Raw genomic sequence first — 13,797 nt, forward strand, 5'->3', positions numbered from 1 at the left:
TAATAAAAACGTCATTGTAATACCTAATTGATCCAATCATACAATTGTTAGCGCTCCACTACCCCCTTTTTTGCATTTGCCCCACTTGCAGTGCACGTGATTTTGTTCATTTGAGAAATATTTTGCTTTTGAGATCCATACTGAATAACCCCCACTGTACATCCATGCAACAGTATCAAACTGAATATGGAACATTCCTGAAGGTTTCCTTAGCAACCTATAGTGTTTCTCAAATTAGATTTTGAATGTCCATAACTCCATTTGCGGTTTAGCCCAAGGCATAAATAAAACCTATATGTTAAATTGGTCTTGACATGTCCTATATATTTTTAATTTATTAGCTTATATCCTGTGCTGTAGACTTATCAACTCCTTTATTATCTTATCTACAAATCAAATAAATATTTTCCATTTATATAAAAATATGCTCCAATTTTTAAATCAAATGTAGTTTACTAGGTGACGAAATCTTAATTATAATAGGAGGAATCCAACTTTTGAGTAATTGACTTGTTAATTAGATGAACGATTATAAAATCTACAGTAATTACCATATATACTGTTGGCCATACAAGTGAACTGGCTGGAAAAGGAGGTGTTAGCAATAGCAGCCAATCAAATTCTTGCTGTCATTGTACAGTTTACAAAGAACAATAACTGTCTGGTTGCTAAGGTCAACAAATCTTCGTAGCACAGTTTTCATAAATGACTGTTAATACAGTATATCGCAGCTGCCAGCATTTACAATCATTTCCATGGACACTTTGTTGCTAAGCTGGTGCTACTAAGCAAGTTACTTCATATGTTGTCGGCAAACCAAGAAGCACTACAAATCCCAGCACCATGTGTTTGTTGAATTTGAGTATAACATGTTTTCTTGCTATGAAAATTACCTTATTCTGTTTATATTACCATATAAAGATGAAGCAAATATGAATTAATAGTAAGGTTTGTATATTTCATGTAGAATTGAACTGTATTGTACATTTGGTCAATAATTCTCAAAATTAGGTCTAATTTCAGAGACCTCATAAAGATCCTGGGACTGTCAAAGGAAATGAGGCATTTTGGTAGCAGCTATGATATATGTTTCATATTGTTGGCAATCTCTGTCTTTCCCTTTCTATAAAATGCCACACTGTTCTGATCCACCACCCATTTCACAAACACAGCTGAGCTTATGTAGTATGATTCTATTGGCGCCTATACATGTAGCGATCCCCGGGCATTTTCTAAGCGATCTCACTAGAAAATGCACCTACATTGCTGTGTATGTAGGGGCCATAGTGATAGTGATGCTTTGCCCTGCTCGTCGCTATCTCCCAATCGGTTAATATCCAGCAGGCTGGATAAATCTATAATCGCCAGTGTCTGAGCCAGTGTTCTCCTGGAGAACACTGGCCCTGACAGATCGCTCAGTGGTAAATCGCTGTGCTGCACTGTGTGCTGAGCGATCTGAGCATTCTGAGTGATCTAGCATCGCTCAGAACACTCATCTCCCCGTATGTAGTCCCTTATACATAGTGAGCTGGGGCAGGAATTGATCTCCCATATTATAGCTGTCCCAGAAAAGGAACAGTGTGCTGAAATTAAGTTCTCCATTTAAAGTGGAATTCCAGCTTTAGGGAGTACCCCACTTGTGTAGGAGCTGGTTGTTCCCAGTCTATTCATCCCCTTTTATACTGTCTTTACACCTACTATAAACTGCAATCTTCTCAGCGCTGAAGGCTTTGCAGCCATGGGGCTATTATTTAACATTCAAAAGTTTATGCATCACTCAATATAAGATATAATATAAAACACTACAATGTGGCATAATATGAACCAGGGCACTGTGTGATGTATTGTGAGCTAAAGCACTACCATTTGGAATAAATTGAACTAAGGGGTCACTCTGTGTCAATTCAACACACTTTTTGTTAAAAAAAAATTGTTGTTCAAATTTGGTATATGGAGAGTATATATGTGGTCTAAAGAAAAACAATATTTCATTTAACTATCTCATGCCATTTCCAAATTATTGCTAATGTATGTAAACTTTTAAAAAATCTGTTAAAAAAAAAAAAAAAAGTACAACCGGCATATTTTGATATGATGTTGTAGCCTTGAAAAGGTTTTCACAGATATTTTGGATGTACAGTACTTATATCAACAGGTATAATATCATGATAATGCTGTGTTCCCTGAATTCAAGTACATCAAACTATCTGTGAAAACCTTTTCTAAATCTACATCGTCTACAGTATTTGTTACAAAATCTCTAAACTTCAGTTGACACAAATGAATGCCTATACAGTATATCCATTGTGTATAACAAATTGCGGTACTTATATGTTAGTTGGACGCCCATTACGTAGTTTGTGTAGTGGTGTATTGAGAATACCAATACACCACTATGCTGGCTACGTAAACTACGTAAGTTACGCAAATGACGTAAGTTACGCAAATTACATAACTGGAGCCCTGCTAACACATAAAGGATCATATGCCCACTATCCACGTCATAACCCCAGTGTCCACGTGGGTGTGGAATTAATATTAGAAAGTGTGGCGAGGCCCGCGAGGAGACGCTGATACGCGGGGCTCGCTGCGTTTGCCACGCTTCGGGCTCGGTGGCTCGCTGTGCTCGCCACACTTTCTAAAATTAACTCCACGCCCTTGTTGACACTGGGGTCATGACGCGGATAGTGGGCATATGATTGTGTAAGTGCGTGTTGTGTGTGTGTGTAGTGTGTACTTACCATCCACGATGTCCCCGGTGGCTCCAGCACTCGTCTCCCCGCAGTCCTGCCCGTCATGACAGTCCGGCATGTACGCTATTAGCGTAGTGCCGCTGGGGGAGCTGGGAAACCATGTGATGCTCCCCCAGCGGTGACTACGCTAAATCGCCGCCATTGCTCACTGCTGCCTAGAGGTTTCGCCCCCACCCGGTCGCCTCTGAATCCACGCCGCCGGCCCCGCTGCTCGTCCTTCAACAGGACGATGTAAGTAAACCCCCCCCCCCTGTCTGCCCGGGCACCACCACCCGCTGCACAATCCCCACCCAACGCCAGAGTTTTGCCGGCCGCCCGGAAATGACTACGCTGATAACATAGCCAAAGCTACCTTGTCAGCGTAGCATAGCCGGCCGCCCGGTTAATATATAATTACCCAAATGGCTTGTTTATGTAATGGACAAGAATGAAGATGAAGCTAAATTAAAAGTGACCTTCTTTCATCCAGTTGGATCTTCAACATCATCTTCTATCCAAGCAAGCCTGATATACTATGAATGCCTCTACTAGATGTTTTATGCAAAGTCAATCTTATAATTCCAACTGGAAGAATGTATGTCATGTCTCCTGATGACACTTTAAAAAACCACTGAGTCATTGTCAAACTATCTTCAGCTAACATTATTAACTGACTGACAATGTCAAGTATTTCTATTCAACTTGATTTAAATAATTAAAACAAATGAAGCCATAAAATCTAATATTACCTATTACTACTTGTAATACACCCAGCTTTATTGAATAAACTACTGTACCTTGCTTTAAAATTATTTTTAACTATGAACCCATTATCTTCCCACTTTTAAATTTTGAAAAACAATGGTATAGGCTATTTCCTGAAGTTTTTTGAACTTTTTTTTGCCACCAATCTCCCATTGATGGTGTGGCCAGGGAGCCGATTGCAGGGTCAGTTGAGTAACCAATGGTGCGGCCTAGGAGCCGATAGTAGGGTCAATCTGAGAACCGATGGTGCAGCCTGGGAGCCGATGATAGTGTTTATCTAGTAGCCGATGGTAGCGTTGGTCTCTGAACCGATGGTGCAGCCTGAGTATCCGGAGTTGTTATAGGGTATCCTGGGCTGGGCACAGAAGACTGGAATACACTGGAGATGTGGAAGTCTCTGGCTGCAGGTGAGTAACCAGGTAGGTAGAACAGCAGAAAACAGGTATCTGGACCTCTAGGGTAAGCCTGGAACCTTGGAATCTGACACTGCAGAACTTGCAGGGGAACTGACAAGTTGTTCAAGGCAAGAAGGATTCTTGGAGGCTGATTTATACCCCCCCCCCCCCCCCCAGATTGTTGCTGATTGGTTGCAGCTTGCAGCAGCAGCAGCACACACAGGACCAGAAGTGAGTATCTGATTTCACCTAAATCATGTGACTTTGCTGGAGTCAGTGGACAGGTGTCTAGAGGTCAGGTGATCCAGGGTGTCCCTTGAACATTGGGGGGGGGGGGTGCTGGGTGACAAGCAGCCACACAGGGACATCATGCCAGTAACCGCACAGTGCACCAGTGGCTGATTGGTGGCCCAGAATACACCAATGTGCTGGAAAGTGGCTTGACACTTGGTATTGGATATAATTGGTGTTCCTATCCTAATTCAGTCATTAAAAAGATGAAGATTTCTTTCTTTGCAGTTTTTAGAAAAATATTAACCATTTCAGTGGATAAAAAAGAATATTTAAGTCAGTCTGAATATACTGCATTAATAATTGCACTTTGACATGTTCTCTTCTCTATAAAGTACTGGATAGGTACTGTATGTGGAACGGGATGCAGTGTAAATCCCGGCGGTCGGGATCCCGGCGTTCAGAATCCCGACGCTGGAATCCCGATCGCCGAAATCCCGACACTTTCTCCCTCCGGGGGTGTCCACGTCACCCCCGGAGGGAGAATAAATTAGTGTGCCGAGCGTAGCAAGGCACTGGGCCCACTGCGTGGCGAGCGCAGCGAGCCCGCAAGGGGGGGGCGATCCACGTCCCCCCCTTGTCGGGATTTCGGCGATCGGGATTCCAGCGTCGGGATTTTGAACGCCGGGTTCCCGACCGACGGGATTTAATACTGAATCCATGTGGAACAGTATCGAAAGCTTATTCTTTTGTGTTTATTTGCACAACCACATTCCAGTTCAAAAATTATTTCCTCATAAAAACCAAATTGGAATAACATTCATTAACAAAACTGTGCTGACACTGTTTATTATTTTGCACAAAACCGTATACTGTATTTCTCATCCCTATATATCTCTTCAAACATTATACATACAACTCGTAGGTTGTATGTCTGTAATGTCCTCGAGCTGATTTTCAGTTTAAAGATTAAAGCAACATTTAGTTGACACCAATCTTCTACTATTAAACAGTTTGTGGTCCATCTCCACATGAGAACTTATTACATGGCACTGGAAATGGTATGATAGCCACTCTGTGCAAGTCACCAATGCGGGATCCAGAAAAATACTGCCAGACCATCACACCTCCCTAGACCAGATGATTAAATAAGCAGGATAGACACTGGCCCATGGACCCTGTCCATGTCAGACTGGGACACAAAGGGCCCATCAGGGGATTGCAGAGGTTGTGTGCCATTCTTAGGGGTGTGGTCAGATACCTCTGATAAATATATATATTTATATATATTATCTGTAGGGTCCGGCACTGCCTAGCGTTAACCTCAGTAACTTGCCCGGGTGGCCGTCAGTTGTAGAGTTACCCCCACACATACAGTAGATACAAGGAAGACATCACTCCGGGTCTTTAGTGTGAATGGAGGGGGAGTCCAGATGTAGTTGTAGCGGGTCTGCAATCCCAAAGATCCTTTGATAAAGCTACCTGGAGTATCAAAACCGGTTAGGACCGCACCATTCTTTTACCACCAAAAAGACTTTGGGATTGCAGACCCGCTGCAACTACATCTGAACTCCCCTTCCATTTGGATTACAAATATAACATCTTTGCAATGGAAAAGAGAGGTTGAGGACATCATCCCGCTATACTCCATCCAGCGGTAGGAGTTGGTAATTTGTGAAACCTTGGGCCACTCCTGGACGATCAACTTTGTCCTCCCTCCCTATTGCTCAATTGGGGACGCCAGTGTCGTTCCATTTGGACTTTGGGACTCTCCTGGTCATTTCATTCATTTGGTCTGGTGTGGTGAGAAACATTGAATCCATTTTAACTCTGTTTTAATATACACAGATCACTGGCTATATGTTCTTTTAGTTAATTATTAAAATTTGTGATAGATCTAACCAATCTGTTTTTCTCAATTTTTCAAAAGCGCTGCTCAAAACCCTTCCTCCCTTTTTACAATGTAATTTAAGTACACAAACTAGAACTGATTGTTGGAGGGGGCAAGCAGTGGGGTCACTGGGGGTTTACCCTGTTTCCCTGTGGGTCATTCCAACATTGGCAACGGATGAAAAGAATATTGATTTTATGTTAAAAGTTACAATCAAGATTTCTTAATAATCAACTTAAAGTGCATACAGTACCATAGGCATCAGATTCACCTTACAGTTTGCAGATCATTTAATGTTGGTTGGTAACATTTTAAAATGTATTAGAAGATCATTTGTGAGTGGGCCTGAGATTTTGACACTTAGTAGTTAATTAGGGTCCCAAGATTTTAAGCAATGGTTCTTTAGTTAGTATACCCAACACACTGAGGTATCCTCTTTTTGCATACTCTACAGTGTACAATATAAAAACCCTGCGTGATGAACAAAAGATTTACAATTTTGACATTAGACTACTGGCGCTGCTTTGTGGTCCAGTCCATGATTTCCCAGCAGAACATTGCCCAAAGCATCATACTTCCTTTGCCGGTTTGTCTTCCTCCCATAGTTCATCCTGGCACCATCTCTTCCCCAGCCATCCATTACCCATTATCATTACCCATAAGATCTGGCCATTGCTCCATAGTGCAGTTCTGGTGCTTTATGTGCCCAATGTAGACAATTTCAGCAGTGGATAGGGGACAGAATGGGCTCTGTGACCGGTCTGGAATTATGCAGCAAACTACAGTGCACTTCTTAGACCATTCTGTCATGGCTAGTATTAACTTTTTCTATCAATTTATGCTACAGTCACTTTTCTGAAGGATCGGTCTTGACAGGCTAGCCCTCACTTCCCACATGGGTTAGTTAGTCTTGGGGACCTATGACTGTTGCTGGTTCACTGGTTGTTTTTCCTCAGACCACTTTTGGTAAAATTCTAACCAATGCATACCAGGAACACCCCACGAGACTTGTCATTTTAGAGATGATCTGACTCAGTCATATATATATATTTATATATATATATATATATATATGTATATATATATATATATATAGTGCTGTCTATGATCACCTTCTACCTCTAAGCTAAGCTACTAAGTAAGTTACCTCATCATCTTTTTGTAATAATCCTTATACTCTATTTTTTTTATAATAATGCAATAATGTATGCATTCCTACTATTTGTATATTAATACATTTCCTATTTATTTGATATACTTGTCCCTTACATATTTAATCGTATTTAGCAATTTTAGTCCCTGAACCCCTATCTACTGTATTTCCGTGCATATTTTTTAACCTTATACCAAGGCTTTTACCTTACTGGATAGCTGACACCTTTATCTATAAGGGTTGCATATATGGACAATTTTATTGATTTCTTCATAAGTGAATTTCACTTTTCATAGATCTAAACATTGTACATTGTACACAAAGAGCATTCACTCTCTTTCTAAAATATAAATTGTAGGGGTTCTGCACTCACTAAATTAACTAATTTTAATATACAGTGGAGATTTAGTACATGTATTGATCAATGCATTTAAGCCTGCAGGGGGCTTCAGGCTTAAATGCATTAATCAATACATGAACTAAATCTCCACTGTTTATTAAAATTAGTAAATGAGTGCAGAACCCATGCAATTTCTATTTAAGCAATGTGGTCACAAGCCATAGGGCACCCTAAAACTAGGAAAGGTGAGTGCCAATGTTCAGTGTATAATATATACCAGCGGTTCTCAAACTGTGGGTCCTGACACCAAAGTGGGTCCCGTTGTCCCGTTCACCTCAGCATGGGGTCACGACTCCATGTTGCTGGTCATCAGACTAATGTGTCTGTTGAGGGGGGACAGGGGATAACTCATTAAGTAAACACCCTCTGCTTCCCTCTTCTATCCCCCTACACCCTTTTCCATCCCCCCCCCCCCCCCCCCCCCATTACCCACTGCCTCCCTGTCACAGTAGCGGTCACTTCATTTCACTGACCACACATTTGTGGTGGCCATTCTGTGGTAACTTGCTGGGGCCCTGTAATAATATTTATTGTCTGACGGGGTCCCAGAGCAAATAGTTTGAGAACCCCCTGATATATACTGTATTTATTTATATATATATATATATATATATATATATATATATATATATATGTGTGTGTGTGTGTGTGTGTGTGTTTAGAAAATAATTATCAAGAGAGATTTTTCTGACAGGAAGAAAGACTAAATAGCCCACAATTCTTTTTAAAATGTATGTGCCCCTTAAAAACGCTTTATATAGAATATGTAAAATAAAAAAACCCTCTCATCTTATGTATCTACGTCCTTAATTGATATCATATAGCACATATAATCTTTGTTTTTTGTACACTGCAGATGAGAAATGTCGAAGCTTTCTGGAACTGACTCCACCAGCTGAAAGAGGTACATATGGGCCTTTATTACTGTATATTCCAGTTACTCATTGTTTGCCTTAGGGCACATATCCTGTCTTACTCTGATGAATAAATGATTCCCGGCTCATTTTGTTGCCAACCATCGAATGATTATTCCTGCCTTCAGAAATAATCTCCCCCTTTGAAATGGAAGACCAAGAAAACAGACAATAGTGCAGATCATTCAAAGTAGGATAATTAAATTCAAAAAAATTTGCTCTTACAAACGTAGATATAAAAAACAGCATAATACATACAGGGGGTTATTCTGCAAATGCCGGCCCACCTGCCCCCTTCCCCCTCACAGCGTGTGTTCGCACAAATTGGCTGCGAATGTTTGTTTAACATAAACATCCATTTGCAGGCTGCGTGGGAACATCCACATCATTCGATGGTCGGCAACCATCGAATGATGTGGAAGGCATGCGCACATCTAAGGTTGCTCTGAGGAAAGGTTGCTCTGGGCATTCTGAAGGAAGTGTGTGGGCAGCTGACATCCGTTGATGTCCTCTGGCGATTTCCATGGGAACGACCATGAAACGCTGGGGATTCCCATGAGTGAGTCCCCCCAGCCCACAGACCGCCGCCCCCTCGCACGCAATGTTGGGTGTCTGCACCCTGTGAACAGTTTGTTGTGGCCGCACGCTCCCTGTGTCTGTGCATGTAGAGAGGAATTTCTGTGCATGTGCAGACGCAAAACATTTGCCCCGTGCAAATGAAGGGGCTGATGCAAAAGGACCTGAATAAGGTCTAAAGCCCAGCATCTAGGGATGGGCATGGTCACTGCAGTTCCGGAAAAAGCAGGAATCCTCCTGGCAAGGTTGGGATGAAAGCAGTACAACCAATGGAGCCATGCTTAATGCATTTCAGATCATCCTTAACCTCCTTCAGAAGCGTGGTTGTGGCTCTCCTCCTTGTGATATTTAGGCATCCCAGCCGGTAAACACAGCTGACCGTTATTCGCCACTAACTACCATTTTGCGCCTAGTGCGCATGTACCGGCAGGCAGAAACAAGACCGCAATACGTTCCAAAGAAAAAGAACCAGTAGGCGCCTTCTGTACACTTAAAACAATTTATTTACCAAATATCACAAGAAACCATAAAAACATATGTTCAAATAAACAATAAAACAATGATGCATGCATGCACAATAACCACAATTATTCTAAAAAGCCATTCAGATGCAAGTGCATAATGTTTGTAACTATAGTTACCAGTTCCTTTTTAGGACAAGTGGGGCGTTGAGGTTGGCAAATGTTTCCAACAGATCACACTCAGTGGTGGTGTAATTAGTGAAAGAAAAATCCTTTCCAGCAAGCCTTAGGTAAAGTCCTTTCCTTAAATGCTGATGTTTTTATATATAAAGGTCAGTCTTTTATTGGACAATGCAACCTCCTGTGAACATCTGACATGTAAGTTGCTCAGTGTATTTTCCACACTTGCTTTGTCTGGCCAGTGGATCTGACTGCAGCCGGACTGCACGATACTCCAAAGGGTGAGCAGCAGGTGACAGCCGCTCTTGGGTGCGCTGTTGTCAGGCGCACAAACCACCGTGTGTGGTAACTGCTGGATGAAGCTCCGTTTGCAGGCTAAATGTGTCAGCTGCAGGAACTGGGTTGTCGCGGGTTGGTTCAAGCCGATATGGCAGATGTTTCCTCTCGGTTGTCAGCGCAGGCGGTTTTTGTGTTCCCGGCTGTGACCATGGTGGACCAGTGGAGGGCGCTGGAGAGCCAAAGGCAGAAGGCTTAATGTAGGACATACAAGGGGAGATCAGGGCACAGCGAACCAGAGTGTTTACGGAGACCAGAAACAGGGGCGCGGAGTCTAACCTGCCAGCGGTATTCACCAGGGAGCCCCGCAAGGAACTTTGGACTTAGCTGCGTCTGACAGGCAGGTCGCGGCCCCCTGCCCTGGTCCTCTGGACGCAGGCAAGGGCGATGATATTTGAGGCTGGAAACGGATATGAGAGTACAGCGAAGGAGATGCAATCTGGGGACTATAGAGGATTGCACGGGATGTCGACCAATGGTGTCGACAACTGGTGGGAGGCTCAGGTATTGTGCTGGAGCAATAGGACGTGGATGGTAAGTCTCTATGATACACAGCAGAGGAGTGTCAACTCTGGAGTCGACGGAGCCTGTCGGTAGTTCAGGACAAGATGGAGAATGTCGCTGATGGCTTGGAAGCCAATGATGGTAATTAGCGATGCACCGGTTACTCGACTGCAGAGGTGGAATGGCAGGAGTCTTCTGGAGATAAACGGAACCAGGTAAGTATCGCAGGTGCAGGCAACGCTGGAGTGAGACACAGGGGAGCCTGGAGATCTCGGAGTCTTGGGAACTTCTTTGTCACAGGAGAACACTGAGAGCAGATAAGCAATTGTTCAAGACAAGGAAGGAAGGCCGCAGGCCAGATTTATCCCCCTTGCTTGTCTGTGATTGGCTGCCGGCTGCAGCACCAATCAACACTGGGGAGTGGAGCACACACCTTGATTCAGGTACAGGTGTGCGGGTCAGAGGTGAAGCAAATGGTCAGTGGGGATTGGTCTGGGTGATCAGCTGACCGTGAGTGTCATGGCGGCGCCCATGCTGCCCGGGAACAGCGTGCACCAGGCAGGGAACCATGGCAACGGCCCGCGGGGACACTGGGGACATCACGCCACATATCAGCTGCCATGCGGATGACAGACCTCTCACGCAACACAGACCATCGAGAGGGTAATGACCGATGTTTCCGATGGTGAGATCTGCGGTTTGTGACAGTACCCCCCCCTTTTAGGGTGGGCACCGAACACCCTTTTGGTTTGGAAGGATTCTCTTGGTGGAATTTCTCTCTCAAGCAGGGAGCATGAACGTCTTCGGCATTGGTCCAACTTCTCTCCTCAGGACCATATCCCTTCCAGTCAATAAAATACTGAAGGCGTCCATAACGGTGGCGAGAGTCCACGATTTTATTTACTTCAAATTCAACTCCTCGCTCAGTTCTGACTTGAGGTAATACTGGAGAGGAGGACTGGAATCGATTTAAGATTAGAGGTCGTAGCAGGGAGACATGAAACGAGTTGGGAATGCGCAGGGACTTGGGTAGTTTTAATTTGTACTCTACCGGATTGATCCTTTGTTTGATGACATATGGACCTATGAATCGGGGCGCAAACTTCATCGAGGGTACCCTCAGCCGCATGTTTCGGGTAGAAAGCCACACTCTGTCACCAGGACGTAATTCCGGCACTGCACGCCTCTTACGATCAGCAAAGAATTTGTAACGGACAGAGGCTTTTTTCAGGTTGAAGTGCACTTTTCTCCAAATTTGCGAGAAGTGTTTTAGGGCTGTAGTAGCTGCTGGAACTTCGGTGGTTGCTAACGCCTCAAAGCTGGGTGGTCTAGGATGTTGGCCATAGACAATGTAGAAGGGAGAGTGACCTGTGGAAGAATGGTACCTGTAGTTGTGGACAAACTCAGCCCAATGGAGTAGTTTGGCCCAATCATCCTGGGAAGACGAGACATACAGCCGCAGAAAGGTCTCAAGGTCCTGATTGACTCTCTCCGTCTGGCCATTGGACTGCGGATGATAGGCAGACGAAAACTTCAGTTTTATTTGAAGGGCTGAAGACAGTGCCCTCCAAAAGCGTGCCACAAATTGCACTCCTCGGTCAGAGACGATTTCTGTAGGCAGGCCATGGCTCTTGAAGATATGCTGTACGAATAATTGCGCCAGACTAGGAGCGGAGGGTAACCCAGAGAGGGGTATGAATCGGGCCATCTTCGAAAAAGGTCAACTACCACCCAGACGGTGTTGTATTCTTGGGACTTCGGTAACTCTGTGATGAAGTCCATTGAGATGTGCGTCCACGGATGCGTCGGAATAGATAAGGGACAAAGTTTCCCAGCAGGAATTTGACAAGGAGTTTTATGTTGGGTACAAACAGGACATGATGCCACAAATTCTTTGACGTCTTTTCTGATCTGGGGCCACCAGTAAGACCGTTGGAGGATCTCGAGGGTACCCTGGACGCCAGGGTGTCCGGAGAATAAGGACTTGTGAGCCCAGGACAGCAGTCTTTAACGAAGCTCAGGGGGCACGAGAGTTTTGCCAGGAGGAGGCACAGGAGAAAGTTGCGTAGGAGCAAATGCGATGGGGTCAATGATGGGATGACTTTTTGGTACTAAAGGATCCTCTTCCATGGAGCGGGATAAGGCATCAGCCTTCACGTTCTGAGTACCAGGACGATACAGGATTTTGAAAGAAAATCTGGAGAAGATTAAGGACCACCGGGCCTGACGAGGATTCATACACTGAGCCGATTGCAAGTACAGGAGGTTCTTATGATCAGTGTATATAATAACTGGAAACTTGGCTCCTTCCAGGAGATACCTCCATTCCTCGAGTGCTAATTTGATAGCGAGTAACTCCTGATCGCCTATGGAGTAATTTCTCTCTGCTGGTAAGAATTTACGTGAGAAGAAACAGATGCTGCTTCCCATCCTCGGATGTCTGGGATAGTACTGCTCCTACCTCCATATTAGAGGCATCGACCTCTAGGGAGAAAGGTCGTTCCATATCAGGCTGGGACAGGATAGGCGCAGAGATAAATGACTGTTTCAGCAACTGGAATGCAGATAAAGCCTCTGGGGACCAGACAGACGGGTTGACTCCCTTGCGAGTGAGAGCGGTAATAGGAGCGATCAAAGTAGAGAAACCTCGAATGAATTTTCGGTAATAGTTGGCGAAGCCGATAAAGCGTTGTACGGCTTTCAATGTGGTGGGTTGAGACCACCCAGTTATGGCTTCCAATTTCTCAGGATCCATGCTCAGTTGCGACCCGGAAATTATGTATCCTAGAAATGGGACAGAGGGAACCTCAAATGTACATTTGGAGATTTTGCCATAGAGTTGATTTTTTCTGAGACGGTGGAGAACCTCTTTGACTTGGGAACGATGTGAATGCAAATCTCTGGAGAATATTAGAATGTCGTCCAGATAGACCACGAGGCAGACGTACAGCATGTCCCGGAAAATTTAATTAACGAATTGTTGAAAGACAGCTGGGGCATTGCAGAGGCCGAAGGGCATCACTAAATACTCGTAGTGGCCATCTCTCGTATTGAATGCAGTCTTCCACTCGTCTCCCTTGCGGATTCGTATCAGGTTGTACGCCCCACGGAGGTCCAGTTTGGTAAAGACGGTGGCGCCTTTCACCTGATCGAATAATTCTGTGATCAAGGGGAGCGGATAGCTGTTTTTGATTGTAATGTTATTTAGCCCCCTGTAATCAATACATGGTCGCAGACCTCCATCTTTTTTTTTTACAAA

The 13,797-nt window shown here is 44.1% G+C and overlaps 1 protein-coding gene across 2 annotated transcripts in view; it reads left to right on the forward strand.

Moving 5' to 3' along the window:
• Positions 1-13,797, forward strand: part of GSG1 (germ cell associated 1) — a 41,736-nt gene that overhangs the window by 14,055 nt on the left and 13,884 nt on the right. For both annotated transcript variants that reach the window (XM_083156577.1, XM_083156576.1), the window contains one exon: positions 8,424-8,471. In XM_083156577.1, coding sequence (XP_083012703.1) covers positions 8,424-8,471 — 48 coding nt within the window. The remainder of the gene's footprint in view (positions 1-8,423; positions 8,472-13,797) is intronic.

Source organism: Crinia signifera, chromosome 8 (assembly GCF_055691185.1).
Source record: "Crinia signifera chromosome 8, ASM5569118v1, whole genome shotgun sequence".
In the NCBI taxonomy this organism is placed as follows: domain Eukaryota; kingdom Metazoa; phylum Chordata; class Amphibia; order Anura; family Myobatrachidae; genus Crinia; species Crinia signifera.